We start from the raw sequence: 18489 nt of genomic DNA on the forward strand, positions 1-18489 counted from the left end.
GAAAAAATGGCGGACAAGGTCCCTAACTTCATGAATTGTATATTCCAGCAGAGGAGACATACAAATAAACATAAAATATCACAAATAATCATACAATTCCAGGTAGCAACAAGTGTTATGAAGAAAAATTAAGTAGAAAAGAGGACTGAGAATGGAAGGTTTCTTTTTAAATATGGTGGTCAAAGAAAGACTGAGGAGAAGATAAGCAAAATAAACACCAAACTAAACAAGAAAACAAATGAACACCCTCTTTTAAAAAGTAACTGGTGGACAATCCATGAAAGAGAAAATGGGTAAGTTGGATTTCATTAAAATATAAACTGCTCTGCGAAAAACAATGTCAAGAGAATTAGAAGACAAGCCACAGACAGGGAGAAATGTTTGCAGAAGACACATCTGCAAGAACTGCTACACAAATTCACAAAAAACTCTTAAAACTCAATAATAAGAAAACAAACAACCTGATTAAAAGATAGGCCAAAGACCTCAACAGACACCTCATCAAAGAAGATATACAGATGGCAAATAAGCATATGAAAACATGCTCTACATAATGTCATCAGGCAAATGCAAATTAAACAACAGTGAGATACCACTACACACCTTTAGAATGGCCAAAAACTAGAACACTGACAACAGCAAATGCTGGCGAGAACGTGGAGCAACAGTAACTCTCGCTCACTGCTGGTGGGAACGCAGAATGGTGCAGCCACGTCGGAAGGCAGTGGCAATCTCTTCCAAAACTAAACATACCCTTACCATTCCATCCAGCAATCAGGCTTCCTTGGTATTCACCCAAAGGAGCTGAAAACTTACTTCCACACAAAAACCCGCACACGCATGCTTACAGCAGCTTTACTGGGAACTGCCAAAACTTGGAAGCAACCAGTATGTCCTTCAGTAGGTGAAGGGATAAATAAACCGTGGTCCATCCATCCAGTGACTGTCACTCGGCACTAAAATGAGATGAGCCAGCAAGGCACTGAAAGCCATGGAGGAACCTTAAACGCATATCACTAAGTGAAAGAAGCCAATCTGAAAAAGCTGCGGACTGTATGATCCTGATGATGGAAAAGATAAAACTATGGAGGCAGTAAAAAAAGCAGTCACCGGGGGTTAGTGGAGAGGGAGGGATGACGAGACAGAGCAAACAGATTTTTAGGGCTGTGCAGCTACTCTGTCTGATCCTATAATGGTGGATACATGTCATGACACACTTGTCCAAACCCACAGAATGTACAACACCAAGAGTGAACCCTCATGTAAACTATGGACTTTAGGTAACAATGATGTCAATGCAGGTCTGTTGATTGTAACAAAGGTACCACTCTGGCAAGGGATGCTGATGGTGCGAGAAGCTGTGCATATGTGGAGGCACGGGGGATATGGGATCTCTATACTTTCCTCTCAACTGTACTATGAATCTAAAAGTGCTCTAAAAAAACTGCCTTAAAAAAACCAAAACAAACAGAAAAACCAAAAAACTGGCAGCAGATCAACTGTCCTGCCCAGACTAACCAGAAAAGCCAGATAACATACCAAACCAAACCAAACACCCAACATCCGCGCTAAGTCATTAGTGACCTAGTGAGCCACCCAGGCCTTGAGAAAAGCAGAAAGGACCGTTCCAGGGAGGGACAGCTAAGGCTGCTTTCTCCCTTGGGAAATGTACCCAGTCCAGGCCCCGGACAAAAGGCTGAGAAAAAGGTAGCCTTTAAGAGGCAATAAACCAGTGGAGCTGGGAGTGGTCTCTCAGATCTGGAGAGAAAAAACTAGAGATGTAGGCATCAGGATCCCAGAAAAAGGAAGGAGTGGAAAACAGAAGCCACAGTCTGCTGGATTCCCCTCTGGACACATGAGGAATTCTAAAGCTGTGTGGGGCAGGGGTGGCGGCGGCTTCTGTGTCAATGGAATGTTCTATTTATTTTTCTGGGAGTAATTACATAGATACAAGCTTTGTGAAAATTCACTAATTTGTACCCTTTCTGTATGCATTTTATACCTCAATTAAAAGTTTAATTCTTGTACAGAATCCAGAGTTGCTCCCTATCTGCAACAGTTAATGAAGTTCTTGGGAGCCTTGGGACCTAAAAACAAAATCTAACATCGTAAGAACATCTAAAGCAATCACACAGGTTGAGGGTCTATCATGAAAGGACAATTTCAGAGGAGGTCTGCAAAGATAAAAGTCCTAGAAGTAGCAGAGAGAACAAAATCATGAAGAGAGTGGATAACATTAGCAAGTGGTTTGTTTGAGGCCCAAATCTTAGAATGTAGTACAATCAGGGAATATTTACTAAAATTTAAATTTATAATAAGAAAGCGTGACTTTGTACACAGGTATTTAGAGAGCGCTTCTTTTTGATGGGTCAGCACCCTCATCATCCCAGATTTCCTTGGGAGCCCACCCTCTCCAATTCTTAGTCCTCATGGTTCCAAGTGCTTGCAGCCCAGGCACCAAAGTCCCCTCATCCTAGCAGCTGGGTCAGGGACCGGTCATGCACGGATGAGGGTGGGAGTCTGGGCTTACAGTGAGGAGGGGAGCGGGGAAGCTCGAGAATAACGGCAACAGAGAAGGCAAACTTCAAGATGAGGCACTGATTCTTTGAAGGCTCCTCAAGCTGCCGCTGAGGCCAGCCCTACCCCATGGACATTTCAAGTTTTAAAACCAATAAATGCTCCAATGTTTACTAGCTGTGTGATGCTGGGCAAGTTACTTAGCCACTGTGTCTAAGTACCACCACCTATGGAATGGGGACAGCAGGGTGGCTGTGAGGGTTAAATGAGGTGCCGTGTGTTGGAAGTGAGCGCTCCAGCTCGAGGCTCACGTGCAGCACATGACGCACATGGGCTTGTGTTTTACCATTGCTTCTGTTGAAGACAGACCAAGCTGGGCTTTCTGTCATAATCACGGACCAGACAAACAAAGCTTTCATGATGCTGAGAACATTAAAATATAAAGACATAAGACATGTCTTAATAAACTCTTGGATGGTGGTTTTAACGTAATTGGCTACATAGGAAAACTAAGACTGCCTGGGGTTGTATAAGAATGTGTGGTGAAAGGCAGTTCCACCTTCCTAAAATAATTCTTCCTACTCATGACAGGTTATTGGGAACTTGCTGTTGACCATGATCCTCAGGACAAGAAAAGGTAACTCCCACCTTTAAATTACAGTTTTACTATAGCTTTCCTTTCAGCCATTTTTAATAAGACTGTGAAATATTCTGGAATAATGTAACACAGTCTGTTTTAAGAGCTGCAGGAGCCAGGCTAATGCTCCGACCTCCTAGCAAAGCACACCGCTGTCTGCCGCTCACGTCTGCTCCATGGGCACTCAACGCATAGTTCAACTGTGAGCTGAGAAGACAAAGCGATCTTTCCCCACCTCTAAAGCCCACAGTGCATTAAAAAACAGTAAACCAATTCCACGTAGTTTCTAAAACTTGCCTTTACAGTAGAGTGTTTTAATGTTATTCATTCAACAATTATTTGTTACATACAAAAGCCAACAAAAACAAAACTCTGACGTAACAAATGGGCACGGGATTTGGCTGCCAGACATGAGTTTAAATCCTGACTCATTACTAACCACCCGGCCTTAGGCATGTCACCTAACCCCTCCGAACATATATTTCCAGGTGAGTAAAAGCAGGGAAGATACCACTTAGCTTCAAGATGTGGCAGGAAATGGCCGGCACTGCAGTTGGCCTACGGCAGTGTTCTCTACACAACAAGGAGATTAATTTTAAAAAGACGGAAGGCACTGCAGCACACGCCAATGACTAAATGTACATGGGATAACCAAGTTAGAAAAAAGATCATCATTTTGCGACCATCAAAGTAATAATTAATTCAGGTGGGAGTCATCTATGGACGGCAAACTCAAAAGTCTCCTCTGGACAGGTGACCCGAAAACTACACAGAGAAGTGTTCAGCTTTACGGTGCAGAAACCTGGCAGCCACCATCTGAACCAAAGTCAGCGTCAACAAGAATGAACAGACTGACATCATGTGCTGTCCACCGTGATGCACAAAAAAGAGGGAAACTCATCGCTTCAGTAACATTACACAACGGTACTCCCATAAATCATAAGCTGACTCTAAACAGGAGGAAACATCAGACAAACCCAAATAAGGGATATTCTGCAAAATAATAACTGCCCTGTTCTCTTCAAAACTGTCAACATCATGAGACACAAAGGAAAGATGAGGAACTATTCCTGATTAAAAGAAATTAAAGAGATGTGACCATGAAGGTCAATGCAGGACCCTAGATGAGGGAAACAATTACAGTGGAGGACATCAGTGGGACAGCTAACAATAACTGAACACTGACAGTAGATTAGATAATAATGTGTCGGTGTTAACTTCCTGAATTTTACAACTGTTCTATGGCTAAAAGAAAATCCAGTCTTAAGAAATAATATGCTGACATTCACAGAAATACAGACAAGATGAAAAGGCAGAGGGCTATGTACCAGATGAAGCAACAAGATAAAACCCCAGAAAAACAACTAAATGAAGTGGAGATAGGCAACCTTCCAGAAAAAGAATTCAGAATAATGATAGTGAAGATGATCCAGGACCTCAGAAAAAGAATGGAGGCAAATATCGAGAAGATGCAAGAAATGTTTAACAAAGACCTAGAAAAATTAAAGAACAAACACCTAGAGGCATTAAAGAACAAACAAACAGAGATGAACAATACAATAACTGAAATAAAAAATACACTAGAAGGAATCAATAGCAGAATAACTGAGGCAGAAGGATGGATAAGTGACCTGGAAGACAGGATGGTGGAATTCACTGCTGCAGAACAGACTAAAGAAAAAAGAATGAAAAGAAATGAAGACAGCCTAAGAGACCTCTGGGACAACATAAAACACAACAACATACGCATTACAGGGGTCCCAGAAGGAGAAGAGAGAGAGAAAGGACCCGAGAAAATATTTGAAGAGATTATAGTCAAAAACTTCCCTAAAGGAAACAGCCACCTAAGTCCAGGAAGCGCAGAGAGTCCCATACAGGATAAACCCAAGGAGAAACAAGCCGAGACACATGGTAATCAAATTGGAAAAATTAAAGACAAAGAAAAATTATTGAAAGCAACAAGGGAAAAATGACAACATACAAGGGAACTCCCATAAGGTCCACAGCTTATTTCTCAGCAGAAACTCTACAAGCCAGAAGGGAGTGGCATGATATATTTAAAGTGATGAAAGGGAAGAACCTACAACCAAGATTACTCTACCCGGCAAGGATATCATTCAGATACGATGGAGAAATCAAAAGCTTTACAGACAAGCAAAAGCTAAGAGAATTCAGCACCACCAAACCAGCTCTACAACAAATGCTAAAGGAACTTCTCTAAGTGGGAAACACAAGAGAAGAAAAGGACCTACAAAAACAAACCCATAACAAGGAAATGATAAAAGGAACATACATATTGATAATTATGTGAACAGATTAAATGCTCCAACCAAATGACACAGGCTTGCTGAATGGATACAAAAACAAGACCCATATATATGCTGTCTACAAGAGACCCACTTCAGACCTAGGGACACATATAGACCGAAAGTGAGGGGATGAAAAAAGATATTCCATGCAAATGGAAATCAAAAGAAAGCTGGAGTAGCAATACTCATATCACATAAAATAGACTTTAAAATAAAGAATGTTACAAGAGACAAGGAAGGACACTACATAATGATCAAGGAATCAATCCAAGAAGAAGATATAACAATTATAAATATATATGCACCCAACATAGGAGCACCTCAATACATGAGACAACTGCTAACAGCTATAAATGAGGAAATCGACAGTAACACAATAATAGTGGGGGACTTTAACCCATCACTTACACCAATGGACAGATCATCCAGACAGAAAATTAATAAGGAAACACAAGCTTTAAATGACACAACAGACCAGATAGATTTAATTGATATTTATAGGACATTCCATCCGAAAACAGCAGATCACACTTTCTTCTCAAGTGCACACAGAACATTCTCCAGGACAGATCACATCTTGGGTCACAAACCAAGCCTCAGTAAATTTAAGAAAACTGAAATCATATCAAGCATCTTTTCTGACCACAACGCTATGAGATTAGAAATCAATTACAGGGGAAAAAATGTAAAAAACACAAACACATGGAGGCTAAACAATACGTTACTAAATAACCAAGAGATCACTGAAGAAATCAAAGAGGAAATCAAAAAATACCTAGAGACAAATGACAATGAAAACACGATGATCCAAAACCTATGGGATGCAGCAAGAGCAGTTCTAAAAGGGAAGTTTATAGCAATACAAGCCTACCTCAAGAAACAAGAAAGACTTCAAATAAACAATCTAACCTTACACCTAAGGGAACCAGAGAAAGAAGAACAAACAAAACCCAAAGTTAGCAGAAGGAAAGAAATCATAAAGATCAGAGCAGAAATAAATGAAATAGAAACAAAGAAAACAATAGCAAAGATCAATAAAACTAAAAGCTGGTTCTTTGAGTAGATAAACAAAATTGATAAACTATTAGCCAGACTCATCAAGAAAAAGAGGGAGAGGACTCAGATCAATAAAATTGGAAAAGAAGTTACAACAGACACCGCAGAAATACAAAGCATCCTGAGACTACTACAAGCAACTCTATGCCAATAAATTGGACAACCTGGAAGAAATGGACAAATTCGTAAAAAGGTATAACCTTCCAAGACTGAACCAGGAAGAAATAGAAAATATGAACAGACCGGTCACAAGCAATGAAATTGAAACTGTAATTAAAAATCTTCCAACAAACAAAAGTCCAGGACCAGATGGCTTCACAGGTGAATTCTATCAAACATTTAGAGAAGAGCTAACACCCATCCTTCTCAAACTCTTCCCAAAAACTGCAGAAGGAACACTCCCAAACTCATTCTATGAGGTCACCATCACCCTGATACCAAAACCAGACAAAGATACTACAAAAAAAGAAAATTACAGACCAGTATCACTGATGAATACAGATGCAAAAATCCTCAACAAAATACTAGCGAACAGAATCCAACAACACATTAAAAGGATCATACACCATGATCAAGTGGGATTTATCCCAGGGATGCAAGGATTCTTCAATATACGCAAACCAATCAATGTGATACACCATATTAACAAACTGAAGAAGAAAAACCATATGATCATCTCAATAGATGCAGAGAAAGCTTTTGACAAAATTCAACAGCCACTATGATAAAAACTCTCCAGAAAGTGGGCATAGAGGGAACCTGCCTCAAAATAATAAAGGCCATATATGACAAACCCACAGCAAACATCATTCTCAATGGTGAAAAACTGAAAGCATTTCCTCTAAGATCAGGAACAAGACAAGGATGTCCACTCTCACCCCTATTATTCAACATAGTTTTGGAAGTCCTAGCCACGGCAATCAAAGAAGAAAAAGAAATAAAAGGAATACAGACTGGAAAAGAAGAAGTAAAACTGTCACTGCAGATGACCTGATGCTATATATAGAGAATCCTAAAGATGCCACCAGAAAACTACTAGAGCTAATCAATGAATTTGCTAAAGCTGCAGGATACAAAATGAATGCACAGGAATCTCTTGCATTCCTATATACTAATGATGAAAAATCTGAAAGAGAAAATAAGGAAACACTCCCATTTACCATTGCAACAAAAAGAATAAAATACCTAGGAATACACCTACTGAGGGAGACAAAAGACCTGTATGCAGAAAACTATAAGACACAGATGAAAGAAATTAAAGATGATACAAACAGATGGAGAGATATACCACGTTCTTGGGTTGGAAAAATCAATATTGTGAAAATGACTATATGACCCAAAGCAATCTACAGATTCAATGCAATCCCTATCAAATTACCAATGGCATTTTTTACAGAACTAGAACAAAAAATCTTAAAATTTGTATGGAGACACAAAAGACCCCAAATAGCCAAAGCAGTCTTGAGGGAAAAAAACGAATCTGGAGGAATTAGACTCCCTGACTTCAGACTACACTACAAAGCTACATTAACCAAGACAGTATGGTACTGGCACAAAAAGAGAAATACAGATCAATGGATCAAGTTAGAAAGCCCGGAGATAAACCCACGCACCTATGGTCAACTAATCTATGACAAAGGAGGCAAAGATATACAATGGAGAAAAGACAGTCTCTTTAATAAGTGGTGCTGGGAAAACTGGACAGCTACATGTAAAAGAATGAAATTAGAACACGTCCTCACACCACACACAAAAGTAAACTCAAACTGGATTAGAGACCTAAATGTAAGACCAGACACTATAAAACTCTCAGAGGAAAACATAGGGAGAACACTCTGACATAAATCACAGCAAGATCTTTTCTGATCCACCTCCTAAAGTAATGGAAATAAAAACAAAAATAAACAAATGGGACCTAATGAAACTTAAAACCTTTTGCAAAGCAAAGGAAACTACAAACAAAACGAAAAGACAACCCTCAGAATGGGAGAAAATATTTGCAAACGAATCAACGGACAAAGGATTAATCTCCAAAATATATAAACAGCTCATGCAGCTCAATATTAAAAAAACAAACAACCCAATGAAAAAATGGGCAGAAGGCCTAAATAGACATTTCTCCAGAGAAGACATACAGATGGCCAAGAAGCACATGAAAAGCTGCTCAACATGACTAATTATTAGAGAAATGCAAATCAAAACTACAATGAGGTATCACTTCACACCAGTTAGAATGGGCATTGTCAGAAAATCTACAAACAACAAATGCTGGAGAGGGTGTGGAGAAAAGGGAACCCTCTTGCACTGTTGGTGGGAGTGTAAATTGATACAGCCACTATGGAGAACAGTAAGGAGGTTCCTTAAAAAACTAAAAATAGAATTACCATATGACCCGGCAATCCCACTGCTGGGTATATACCCAGAGAAAACCATAATTCAGAAAGACACATGCATCCCAATGTTTGCAGCACTATTTATAATAGCCAGGTCATGGAAGCAACCTAAATGCCCACTGACAGACGAATGGATAAAGAAGATGTGGTACATATATACAATGGAATACTACTCAGCCATAAAAAGGAAGAAAATTGGGTTATTTGTAGAGACATGGATGGATCTAGAGACTGTCACAGAGAGTGAAGTAAGTCAGAAAGAGAAAAACAAATATCGTATATTAACGTATATATGTGGAACCTAGAAAAATGGTACAGATGAACCAGTTTGCAGGGCAGAAATTGAGACACAGATGTAGAGAACAAATGTATGGACACCAAGGGGGGAAAGTGGTGGGCGGGGGGGGGGTGGTGGGATGAATTGGGAGATTGGGATTGACATATATACACTAATATGTATAAAATGGATAACTAATAAGAACCAGCTGTACAAAAAAATAAATAAAATATAATTCAAAAACTCAAAATAAATAAATAAATATATAATATGCTGATTTATGTAGGATAAGCGGGCATAAAAAGGAGAGGAGAGAAATAAAGTAAAAGTGGGAAAATGTTAGCAACTGGGGCTGACTGAGGTTCTTTGTCGTACTCTTCCAATCCTTCTGATGTTTGAAATTATTTCAAAAAATAAGTTTAGGGGCTTCCCTGGTGGCGCAGTGGTTGAGAGTCCGCCTGCCGATGCAGGGGACACAGGTTCGTACCCCAGTCCGGGAAGATCCCACAAGCCGCGGGGCGGCTAGGCCCGTGAGCCAGGTCTGCTGAGCCTGTGCGTCCGGAGTCTGTGCTCCGCAACGGGAGAGGCCACAACAGTGAGAGGTCCACGTACCACAAAAAAAAAAAAAAAAGAAAAAAGTTAAAAAAAATTTTTAAGATGAATATATGATTTCCGCCATTAAGCATCTTATAAACTACTGGGAAAGATAATACATTCTAATAACTATAATTAAGAGCTCTATAGTAGAAACATGGTCAAGTTTGGAAGAAGAAGCCATTGTTTTCATCAGGAATTATCAGAAGTGGATTCAGAGGAAGGTGACCTGGACCTTGAAGGATGGGTTAGAAAAGTAGTTTATATTTACATCTAAAAATGATGAATAGTGAAGTCCTGATTTATCTAAGCGTACATTTATCAGAATATGGTAATCTTGACAAAAAGAAAAAAAATAGAATTTGTGGAAATAAAATTACTATGACCCACCTATAATATCTACGTATTAAAAGGCAGTTGTTCTCCAGCACTACGCAGTACACAGCTGTCGCCACAACTGTATTTACAAACCTGCCCAAATCAGAGGTTTACATGTAACTCCGTTTGTTAGTCAGTCTCAACCAAGACCAGGGCCTGATCAGCTGTACTTCCTACCCAATCACCAGGGGCTGCTGAGACAAGTACAAAATCTGTTTCTCAGAACTCAAGAGCTCTTTGTGTGTTTCTTTTAGCTAAAGCTGTGAAAAGCCATGAATTCAACATGACAAATAAGGCCAGTAGTTGAAGCAACGGCCTTAAAACTAGGCATTTTCAAGTCAAGGTTAGACTAATTCAAGGACTGAGGGGTGAGAAAAGATGCAAGGAAACAAACACCCAAAAGTGGAGTCACTTGGCCTTCAAATGAGGGGTGAGCCCACCCTCAGTGTGACCCAGGGATCAGGAGAGTGGCACGCTTGCTCGCCCACAGCAGGCTGGTGAGTATGCCCATTAGGTGGAGTCTGAATCACAGAAGGTCAGCTCAGGCCCTTCCCTTGGCTCTATGCCCTGACTCTCTCTGGGGGGATACAGTGAGCATATCCTCCTCCTTGAGTCATGGAAAAGTTATGGGTCATCTCCTATGAAAGGTCATTCTCAATTTGACCTTCCCCATCAGCATGGGACTTGGCACTGTGCGAGCCAGGGCTGAGCAGAAAAGGATTTTAGGGCCCTTTTAATTCCCTGTGGATTCTCCTTGTAATTCCAGACATGCTCTGTTTTCACTAACCTTTATCTGTCCTGTGTCCTAAAGATGAACCAGAACAGGGAGGATCAACACAGTAGGCCGCTGACAGCTGCCAAGACACCCACCCCCCGCCCGCCGCCACCCTACAGCGAACACAGAGACCAGAGGGATTCACAAACAGGTCTCATCACGGAAGTCTTCACTATAATCTTAATAGCAGGCCTATGTTTTCCCCCTTTTTCCATGTACTATAGCACCTAACACATAAATACTTTGTGCTAATATAGTTATTGGTGTTGATACTGTTAATACACAATTTTAAGAAGTAAAAAGTCTTATAAAACTCCCACTAAAAAACGATTTGTTTCCTACACGTACGTATTTACAACTGAAGTACATGATTTTTGAGTTAAGAGGAATATCTTCCTCATTTCTGGAAATAAAAATTCTTCTATGTTGGTAGATTTAACATGTTACTTGCCCTTAAAGTACATTTACTGGAAATATGATGGAAAATAATAGAGCTTTGGTAAGAAAATTATGCAAAATACTGACTGCCAAAATAACACACTTTCTGATTATTAGGTTTTAAGTCAACCCCCTCAAAGCCTTACTTGACCTAATAATCACCAGCCAGGGCAGGAAGCAACCTGGAAGCAGGGGAAATGTAGTTGTGTCCAGCTAGAAAGGATGCGGAACACCAGCAGTGGGAAATACTCTGCTCAACTGACATGTGACAGAATGTTAGGCACACTGTGAAACCCCCTGTATGTACAGGACTCTGAAACTGCTCTGTGGTTTGGAAGGTCAAAGCCAGATTCTTCCGTCAATGAAACTTTGCTCCTGTTTTCAGTGTTAGTAACAATGGTTTAAAACAACAACAACAAATACTGCCCACAAAACACTCCCTTTTTAAAAAGTTGTTTATCTTTTGGCCGTGACACAAGGCATGTGGGACCTTAGTTCCCCAACCAGGGATCGAACCTGTGCCCCCTGCAATGGAAGTGCGGAGTGCTAACCACTAACTAGACCGCCAGGGAATTCCCGAAACACTCCCTTTTACATGAAATTTGTACCCAGAAGTCACCCAGAGCTCACTGGTTCAGTGCTGATGACTCTGCCTCCCTTTCAGCAAGCCTCACATTCAGGAGCTTCTCTTGGAGAGTGAGACTGAAGTTGAGATTTTTTTCAAGAACATATATTTGGTTGCTTTCTTCACTTTAAGCACCTAAGTCAAGTAAAATGTATATTGGCCACTTTAAGGTTATATGCTTTACCAAAATTTTAAGTCTACTGATTCAAAACACACACTTTGATTAATAAGCAGTTTATCATCATTCTTAGAGATAAAATGAAATATTAAACTTTGGAATGTTAAGAAGTGTAACAGACCCAACGATGAAAACGTCTAATCACAATGTGGGGTTTTCCTAAATAGTAGAAACCAACATTCTGGAGCAGCGCTAACTCAAAGGCAGTGGGTCATCAAACTACTACCGTCTGTGACAAGATCCAGAGTCTGTGTCAGAATGCAATCAACATCAAGAAAATGTCAGAGACAATGACTGAACCAAACTGTGTGTTTGGTAACGCGGCTCATCTATATTCACTGACAGCTTAAAAAGTTGGTGGACCCCAGCCGTCTAACTTGTGCTAGAATACGAAAGTGCTCTTTGAAGGAAAATGTAAACACAATCATAAATTTTCACAAAACATTTACAATATGTAAATACCTGTTCCTGCAGGTCGTAGTCATAGCTGTCATGCAGCAGAAGACTGAGGACGTATCGAGTATAAATCATGGCATCAATGCCACATTTCTCTAGCTCTTGTCCCAGCCAGGTCTGCACTGGACCCAAAGCATGAAGCAGAGACATTTCAGAGACAGATACAGGGCCTGGATAAGAGCTTGAGGAGCTTTCAGATGGTAAACCATCCACAACAACTGTACAGATAGGGCGCATGAATTTAGGTTGCTGACATCCTTAAAATGTGGAGCATTTTCTGCAGTGATGTTCTGTTGGTATCTGGAGGGGATTTTCACTCCAGTAAAAAGGAGAGATGCTTGACATCTAGGGTAAGCATTTATTTTTGCTGGCAGTCAGCCATCTAGAACTGAATTTCCCTCTTCAGGCATGACCAATGAATCAACATCCTGATAGCAACATACATGTAGATGTGATTTTCTACTTTAATTTCACATTGAGGCCAAATGTAAGTCTCCAGCAGAACCTACAAAAATAAGAGAGAAAAAAGGTACGTGTTATGTATAGATATAAATTACGTTATTGATCTTTTGAAAAAAATCCAAATGAACCATTCCTCTTTATTAAAATACCTTTGGTATCTTGGAACATTAATTTTTTTTTTTTTTACTGTAATCGCTGACATTTTAAACTTTTAAAAGCTTAATATCATTTAAAAGTAAGGAAAACTCAGAAATCTGTATTTTTGTACTCATGCTCAATTATACTGATGTTTATTTTGCTATGTCTCAAGGGACTGGACTTGTAAAATTTTGCTACGCTGAAAGAATTTATCTCGTAACAAATCACTAGCTCATTTTAAAGTAAAACAGAAACAAGCAGCTGAATGGTAATTTCATTGAAACACTGGTAAAAAAAAAATTAGGCCCGGGCTTCCCTGGTGGCGCAGTGGTTCAGAGTCTGCTTGCCGATGCAGGGGACACGGGTTCGTGCCCCGGTCCAGGAAGATCCCACATGCCGCGGAGCGGCTGGGCCCGTGAGCCATGGCCGCTGAGCCTGCGCGTCCAGAGCCTGTGCTCCGCAACGGGAGAGGCCACAACAGTGAGAGGCCCGCGTACCGCAAAAAAAAAAAAAAAAAAAAAATTAGTCCCATAAACGTAAGTTTTACACAGGTAATCAATTTTTGTATGGCTAAAAACTTTGGACTGCTCATCACTTATTTCATAAAAATTAAGATGAAACACACATTTGTCTTATAGCCCTGCCAGGCAATAGTTATATCTATTTTAACTTTTCTTCTTATATACCTAGGTTGACTTTCTGATTACTTGTGATAGATGCCATTTTCCACTAAATTAATATACTTTCAATACGTCATACTAATCTAACAATGGCTTTATTAAGTCATAATATTCTTTATGCTAGAGTTCTGATTAATTTATGCCACTAGAAAATGAAAACTAACATAGTGATAGGTAAATCTCATTGGATCAGCTTTTGCATGAATTTTAGCAGATAATAAGAGGGTTACAAAAATGACCTTTTAAAAAGTATTAACAATTATTTTTAGTAAGAGCATCAAGTCAGAAAGACAGACACTCTTCACCAAAGATTTAATGCTCAGTTTCTTGCATTTCATCTAGAACTACACACTAAATGTTACAAACATTAAATATAAAGAAAATATGTTTAAATCCACCACAGGATGAAGTTACTAGATCAATGTATCACTAATATGTATTCTGCTACTTCCTAAAATCTTCTCTATAATTCTTTTCTGAATTATAAAAACTAGATAAATTAAAGCAAAGATTTTCTATAACGTTTACTTGCTGAAATTTTCCAGCTGACTCTCAAAATTAAAACATTTTCCATAAATTGTTTAATACGTGTGGATCTCAGGATGCCAGACAGATCATCAATTAACCAATACCTTCACTTCTGGGGACATCACCTAAAGCGAGTGGATAGCCAGCACTCATTCAGTGAAGGTTGCACCAAGACAATGAGGAGACATGAAGCGGTGGCTGAAGGAAGTAGGTCAGAGAATCTAAGGCAGCTGGAGATCACAGGAAAAGTACCGAGAGGAGAGAGCTCTCCAGAGGAAAACACCAGATATCTGCAAAGGGTTGCTCCTAAGCCTTCAAAAGAGTGTTAATCGGGGCATGCATGTGAGGACCCAGCCACGGCACCCACCGGAAAGGGTCATCATAAAGGAAAGGAGGAAACACGCCCTAAGGCTCAGCGTGGCTGGGGATGGTGCCTGTTTCCTACCAGCCAGACTGGAAAACCTCATAATTCAGGGCACACTAGGTAGAGTGCTCAGAAGGGTCTCGACTTAGTAATGGGGAATAATTAGCCCTACACTAAACACTGCTCTGGACCTGCCTAACAAATCTTAAAATCAAGACCCAAAAGACCAAACTGTTTCCAACTATTTTCACTGTGGCCCCAGAACAAAGCTCAAGGGATACAAAATATCCACCACCCAAGAAGATAAAATTTACAAAGCTTGGCATCCAATCAGAAATTAGCATGCATGTGAGAACTCCCCAGCGGTCCAATGGTTAGGACTCCCATCTCACTGTCGAGGGCCTGGGTTCAATCCCTGGTACTAAGGGGAACTAAGATGCCACAAGACCCGCGGTGGTGGTGCGGTCTAAATAAATAAATAAATAAATAGCAGGCATGCAAAGAAATGGGACACAAAGGGAATGGAAATGAAGAGAAAAATTAACTGAAACCAATCCAGAATCAACACAAAAGTTAGAATTAGCAGAAAAAGACTTTAAAAGTTATCATGATTATATTCCATATGTTTGAAAAGATATAAAATCAAATATCTAAAGATGAAAACTACAATGTCTGAGATTAAAAATATAGGACAGGACTAATGGCAGATCAGACATTTGAGAAGAAAAGATTACTGAATCTTAAACCACACACATACACAAAACTATACAAAATGAAATATGGAGAGAAAAAGAAGTTCAAAAAATTAACAGCGCTTCAGTGAGCTGTGTGATAACTTTAAGAAATCTAACATACATGTAATTGGAAGAGAGAGAGAAGGACAGAAAAAAATATTTGAATAATGGCCAAAATTTTTCCAAAACTAATGAAAACCAAAACACACAGATCCAAGAAGTTCAATGAACTCTAAGCACAAGAAACATGTAGAAATCAACACATAATAAAACTATTCAAACCAGTAATAAAGTCGCCAGAGAAAAAAAGAAACATTAGGTAGAACAGAACAAAGATATGGATGACATCAGATTTCTTGATGGAAACCATGCAAATGAGAATGGGGCAAAAACACTTGAAAGTAGTGAAAAAAAGAACCTGTCAACTGAGAATCCTGTACTCATCAAAAGTATATTTCAAAACAAAGGTGAAACAAACACTTCTTCAGACATGGAAAAACTGAAAGAATTCATCACCAGCAACCCTGCCCTAAAAGAAATGTCAAAGGAAGTCCTTTAGGCAGAAGGAAAATGATAGGACAAAATGTCCTATCCACACAAAGGAACAAAGAGCACTAGAAACATTAACTAAAATTTTCTTGTTATTTAAGTATCTTTAAAAGATAACTGAGGGACTTCCCTGGCAGTCCAGTGGTTAGGACTCTGTGCTTCCAATGCAGGGGACGTGGGTTCTATTCCTGATCAGGGAACTAAAATCCTACACGCCTTGCTGCATGGCCAAAGATTTTTTAAAAAAAAAAAGAAAGAAAGAAAATAGATAACTGACCATTGAAACAAAAACAACAACGTATTGTGAGGTTAATTACATATGTATAAATAAAATGTATGACAACAACAGCATAAAGACCAGGAGTGGGAAACTGGAACACTATTATAAGGTTCTTATACATCACATTAAATGGTATGTTATCTCTTGAAGACTGTGATAAGATAGCTGTTAATAATCATAATAAATTTAAATGGCTTAAACAACCAATTAAAAGGCAGAGATGGGTCTTAAAACAACAAGTCCCAATTACAATATAGTAAAAATTCTACAATAAACATAAAGTCACAAATAGGTTAAGTAAAGGATGGGACTTCCCTTGTGGTCCAGTGGTTAGGAATCCGCCTGCCAGTGCAGGGGACATGGGTTCGAGCCCTGGTCCGGGAAGATCCCACACGCTGCGGAGCAGCTAAGCCCACGACCCACAACTGCTGAGCCTGTGTGCCACAACTACTGAAGCCTGAGTGCCTAGAGCCTCCACAACAAGAGAAGCCACCCCAATGAGAAGCCCATGTACCACAGTGAAGAGTAGCCCCCACTCTCTGCAACTAGAGAAAGCCCGCATGCAGTAAGAAAGACCCAACGCAGCCAAAATTTAAAAAAAAAAAAGTTAAAAAGAACATAGTTCTACATAACCAATAGGGCAAAGGAGAAATTAGAAAGTATTCTGAATTGAATGAAAATAAAAACACAACGTATCAATAGTTTTAGGTTGCCACTAAAGCAGTATTTAGGGGAAAATTTATAGCACAAGGAGAGCCTATATTAGAAAAGGTCTCAAATCAGTTTTCATCTTAAGAAACTAGAAAAAGAAGAGCAAATGAAACCTAAGCTAAGCACAAGAGGGGAATAAAAGATGAGAGCAGAAATCAATGAAATAGAAAATGGAAAAACAATGAAACCAAAAGCTGGTTCTTTCAGACAAGATGGACCTCTAGCCAGACTGTTCAGGAAAGAGAGAAGACAAATTACCAATATCAAGAATGAAACAGGTGAGATCACTACAGATTCTACAGATATAAAAAAGACAATAAGGGGATACTAGAAAAATTTTACACCAATAGAATAAACTTAGATGAAATGGACAAATTCCTTGAAAACACAAACTACCAAAGTTCACTCAAGAAGAAATAGAATTAATGGCCCTGTACCTATAAAAGAAATTGGGTTTACAGTTTAAAACTTTCCCACAGGGGCTTCCCTGGTGGCGCCATGGTTGGGAATCCACCTGCCAATGCAGGGGACACGGGTTCGAGCCCTGGTCTGGGAAGATCTCACATGCCACGGAGCAACTAGGCCCGTGTGCCGCAACTACTGAGCCTGCACTCTAGAGCCCGCGAGCCACAACTACTGGCCCCCACTCGCCACAGCTAGAGAAAACCCACACGCAGCAAACGAAGACCCAACGCAGCCAAAATAAACAACAAACAAACAAACAAAAACTTTCCCACGAAGAAACTTCCAGGCCCAGTTGGCTTAAAGGTGAATTCTACCGGATATTTAAGGAAAGTATAATGCCAATTCTATACAAACTCTTCTCAAAAATTGAAGAGGAGGGAATATTTCCCAAATCATGTTAAGAGGCCATCATTATCCTAACATAAAAACCAGACTAAGATATTATAAGAAAACTACAGACCAATATGGCTCACGAACACAGATGCAAAAATTCTAAACAAAATTTTAGGGAATTGAATCCAACAATATACATCAGATCCAGAGAGTACAGAGGTATCAGAAGAATGTCTTTAACGAAATGTATATAATTGTCTTTGCCAGAGAACTTCTAAAACTTAGTTTCGCTGCGAACAACTTAGTATAAGGCTTTTTTCCATTATTTAAATGAATAAAGGCCTTAAAAATTCACATATGACAGACCTGGTTCACTGTTAAGACTGATAAAGAAAAACTGTTTTAGTTTACTATGTTTACTTTAAAACATGGTATCAACCCAACCATGGGATTCTCTCTGTTGTCATTAAGAGATTTGGACAAATCAAAGGATTCAAGAAGTAGGTGAGATGCAGAAAAGAAAGCAAAACACATTGAACGCCCATGATCTCATCAAAGCCAGTTAAGACCTTCCCTTGCATCATTACCACTAACAGAACTCCTGCTGTGACT

General features: G+C 39.5%; 1 protein-coding gene across 7 annotated transcripts in view; it reads right to left on the bottom strand.

Moving 5' to 3' along the window:
* KIAA0232 (KIAA0232 ortholog) overlaps window positions 1-18489 on the bottom strand; it is a 92056-nt gene that overhangs the window by 45582 nt on the left and 27985 nt on the right. For all 7 annotated transcript variants that reach the window (XR_004526591.2, XM_019927970.3, XM_073804819.1 and 4 more), the window contains one exon: window positions 12640-13138. Coding sequence is in view for 6 of the 7 variants with exons in the window: in XM_019927970.3 (XP_019783529.2) it covers window positions 12640-12870 (231 nt within the window). In the remaining variant the exon portion in view is untranslated. The remainder of the gene's footprint in view (window positions 1-12639; window positions 13139-18489) is intronic.

This window comes from Tursiops truncatus, chromosome 5 (genome assembly GCF_011762595.2).
Source record: "Tursiops truncatus isolate mTurTru1 chromosome 5, mTurTru1.mat.Y, whole genome shotgun sequence".
Lineage (NCBI taxonomy): Eukaryota > Metazoa > Chordata > Mammalia > Artiodactyla > Delphinidae > Tursiops > Tursiops truncatus.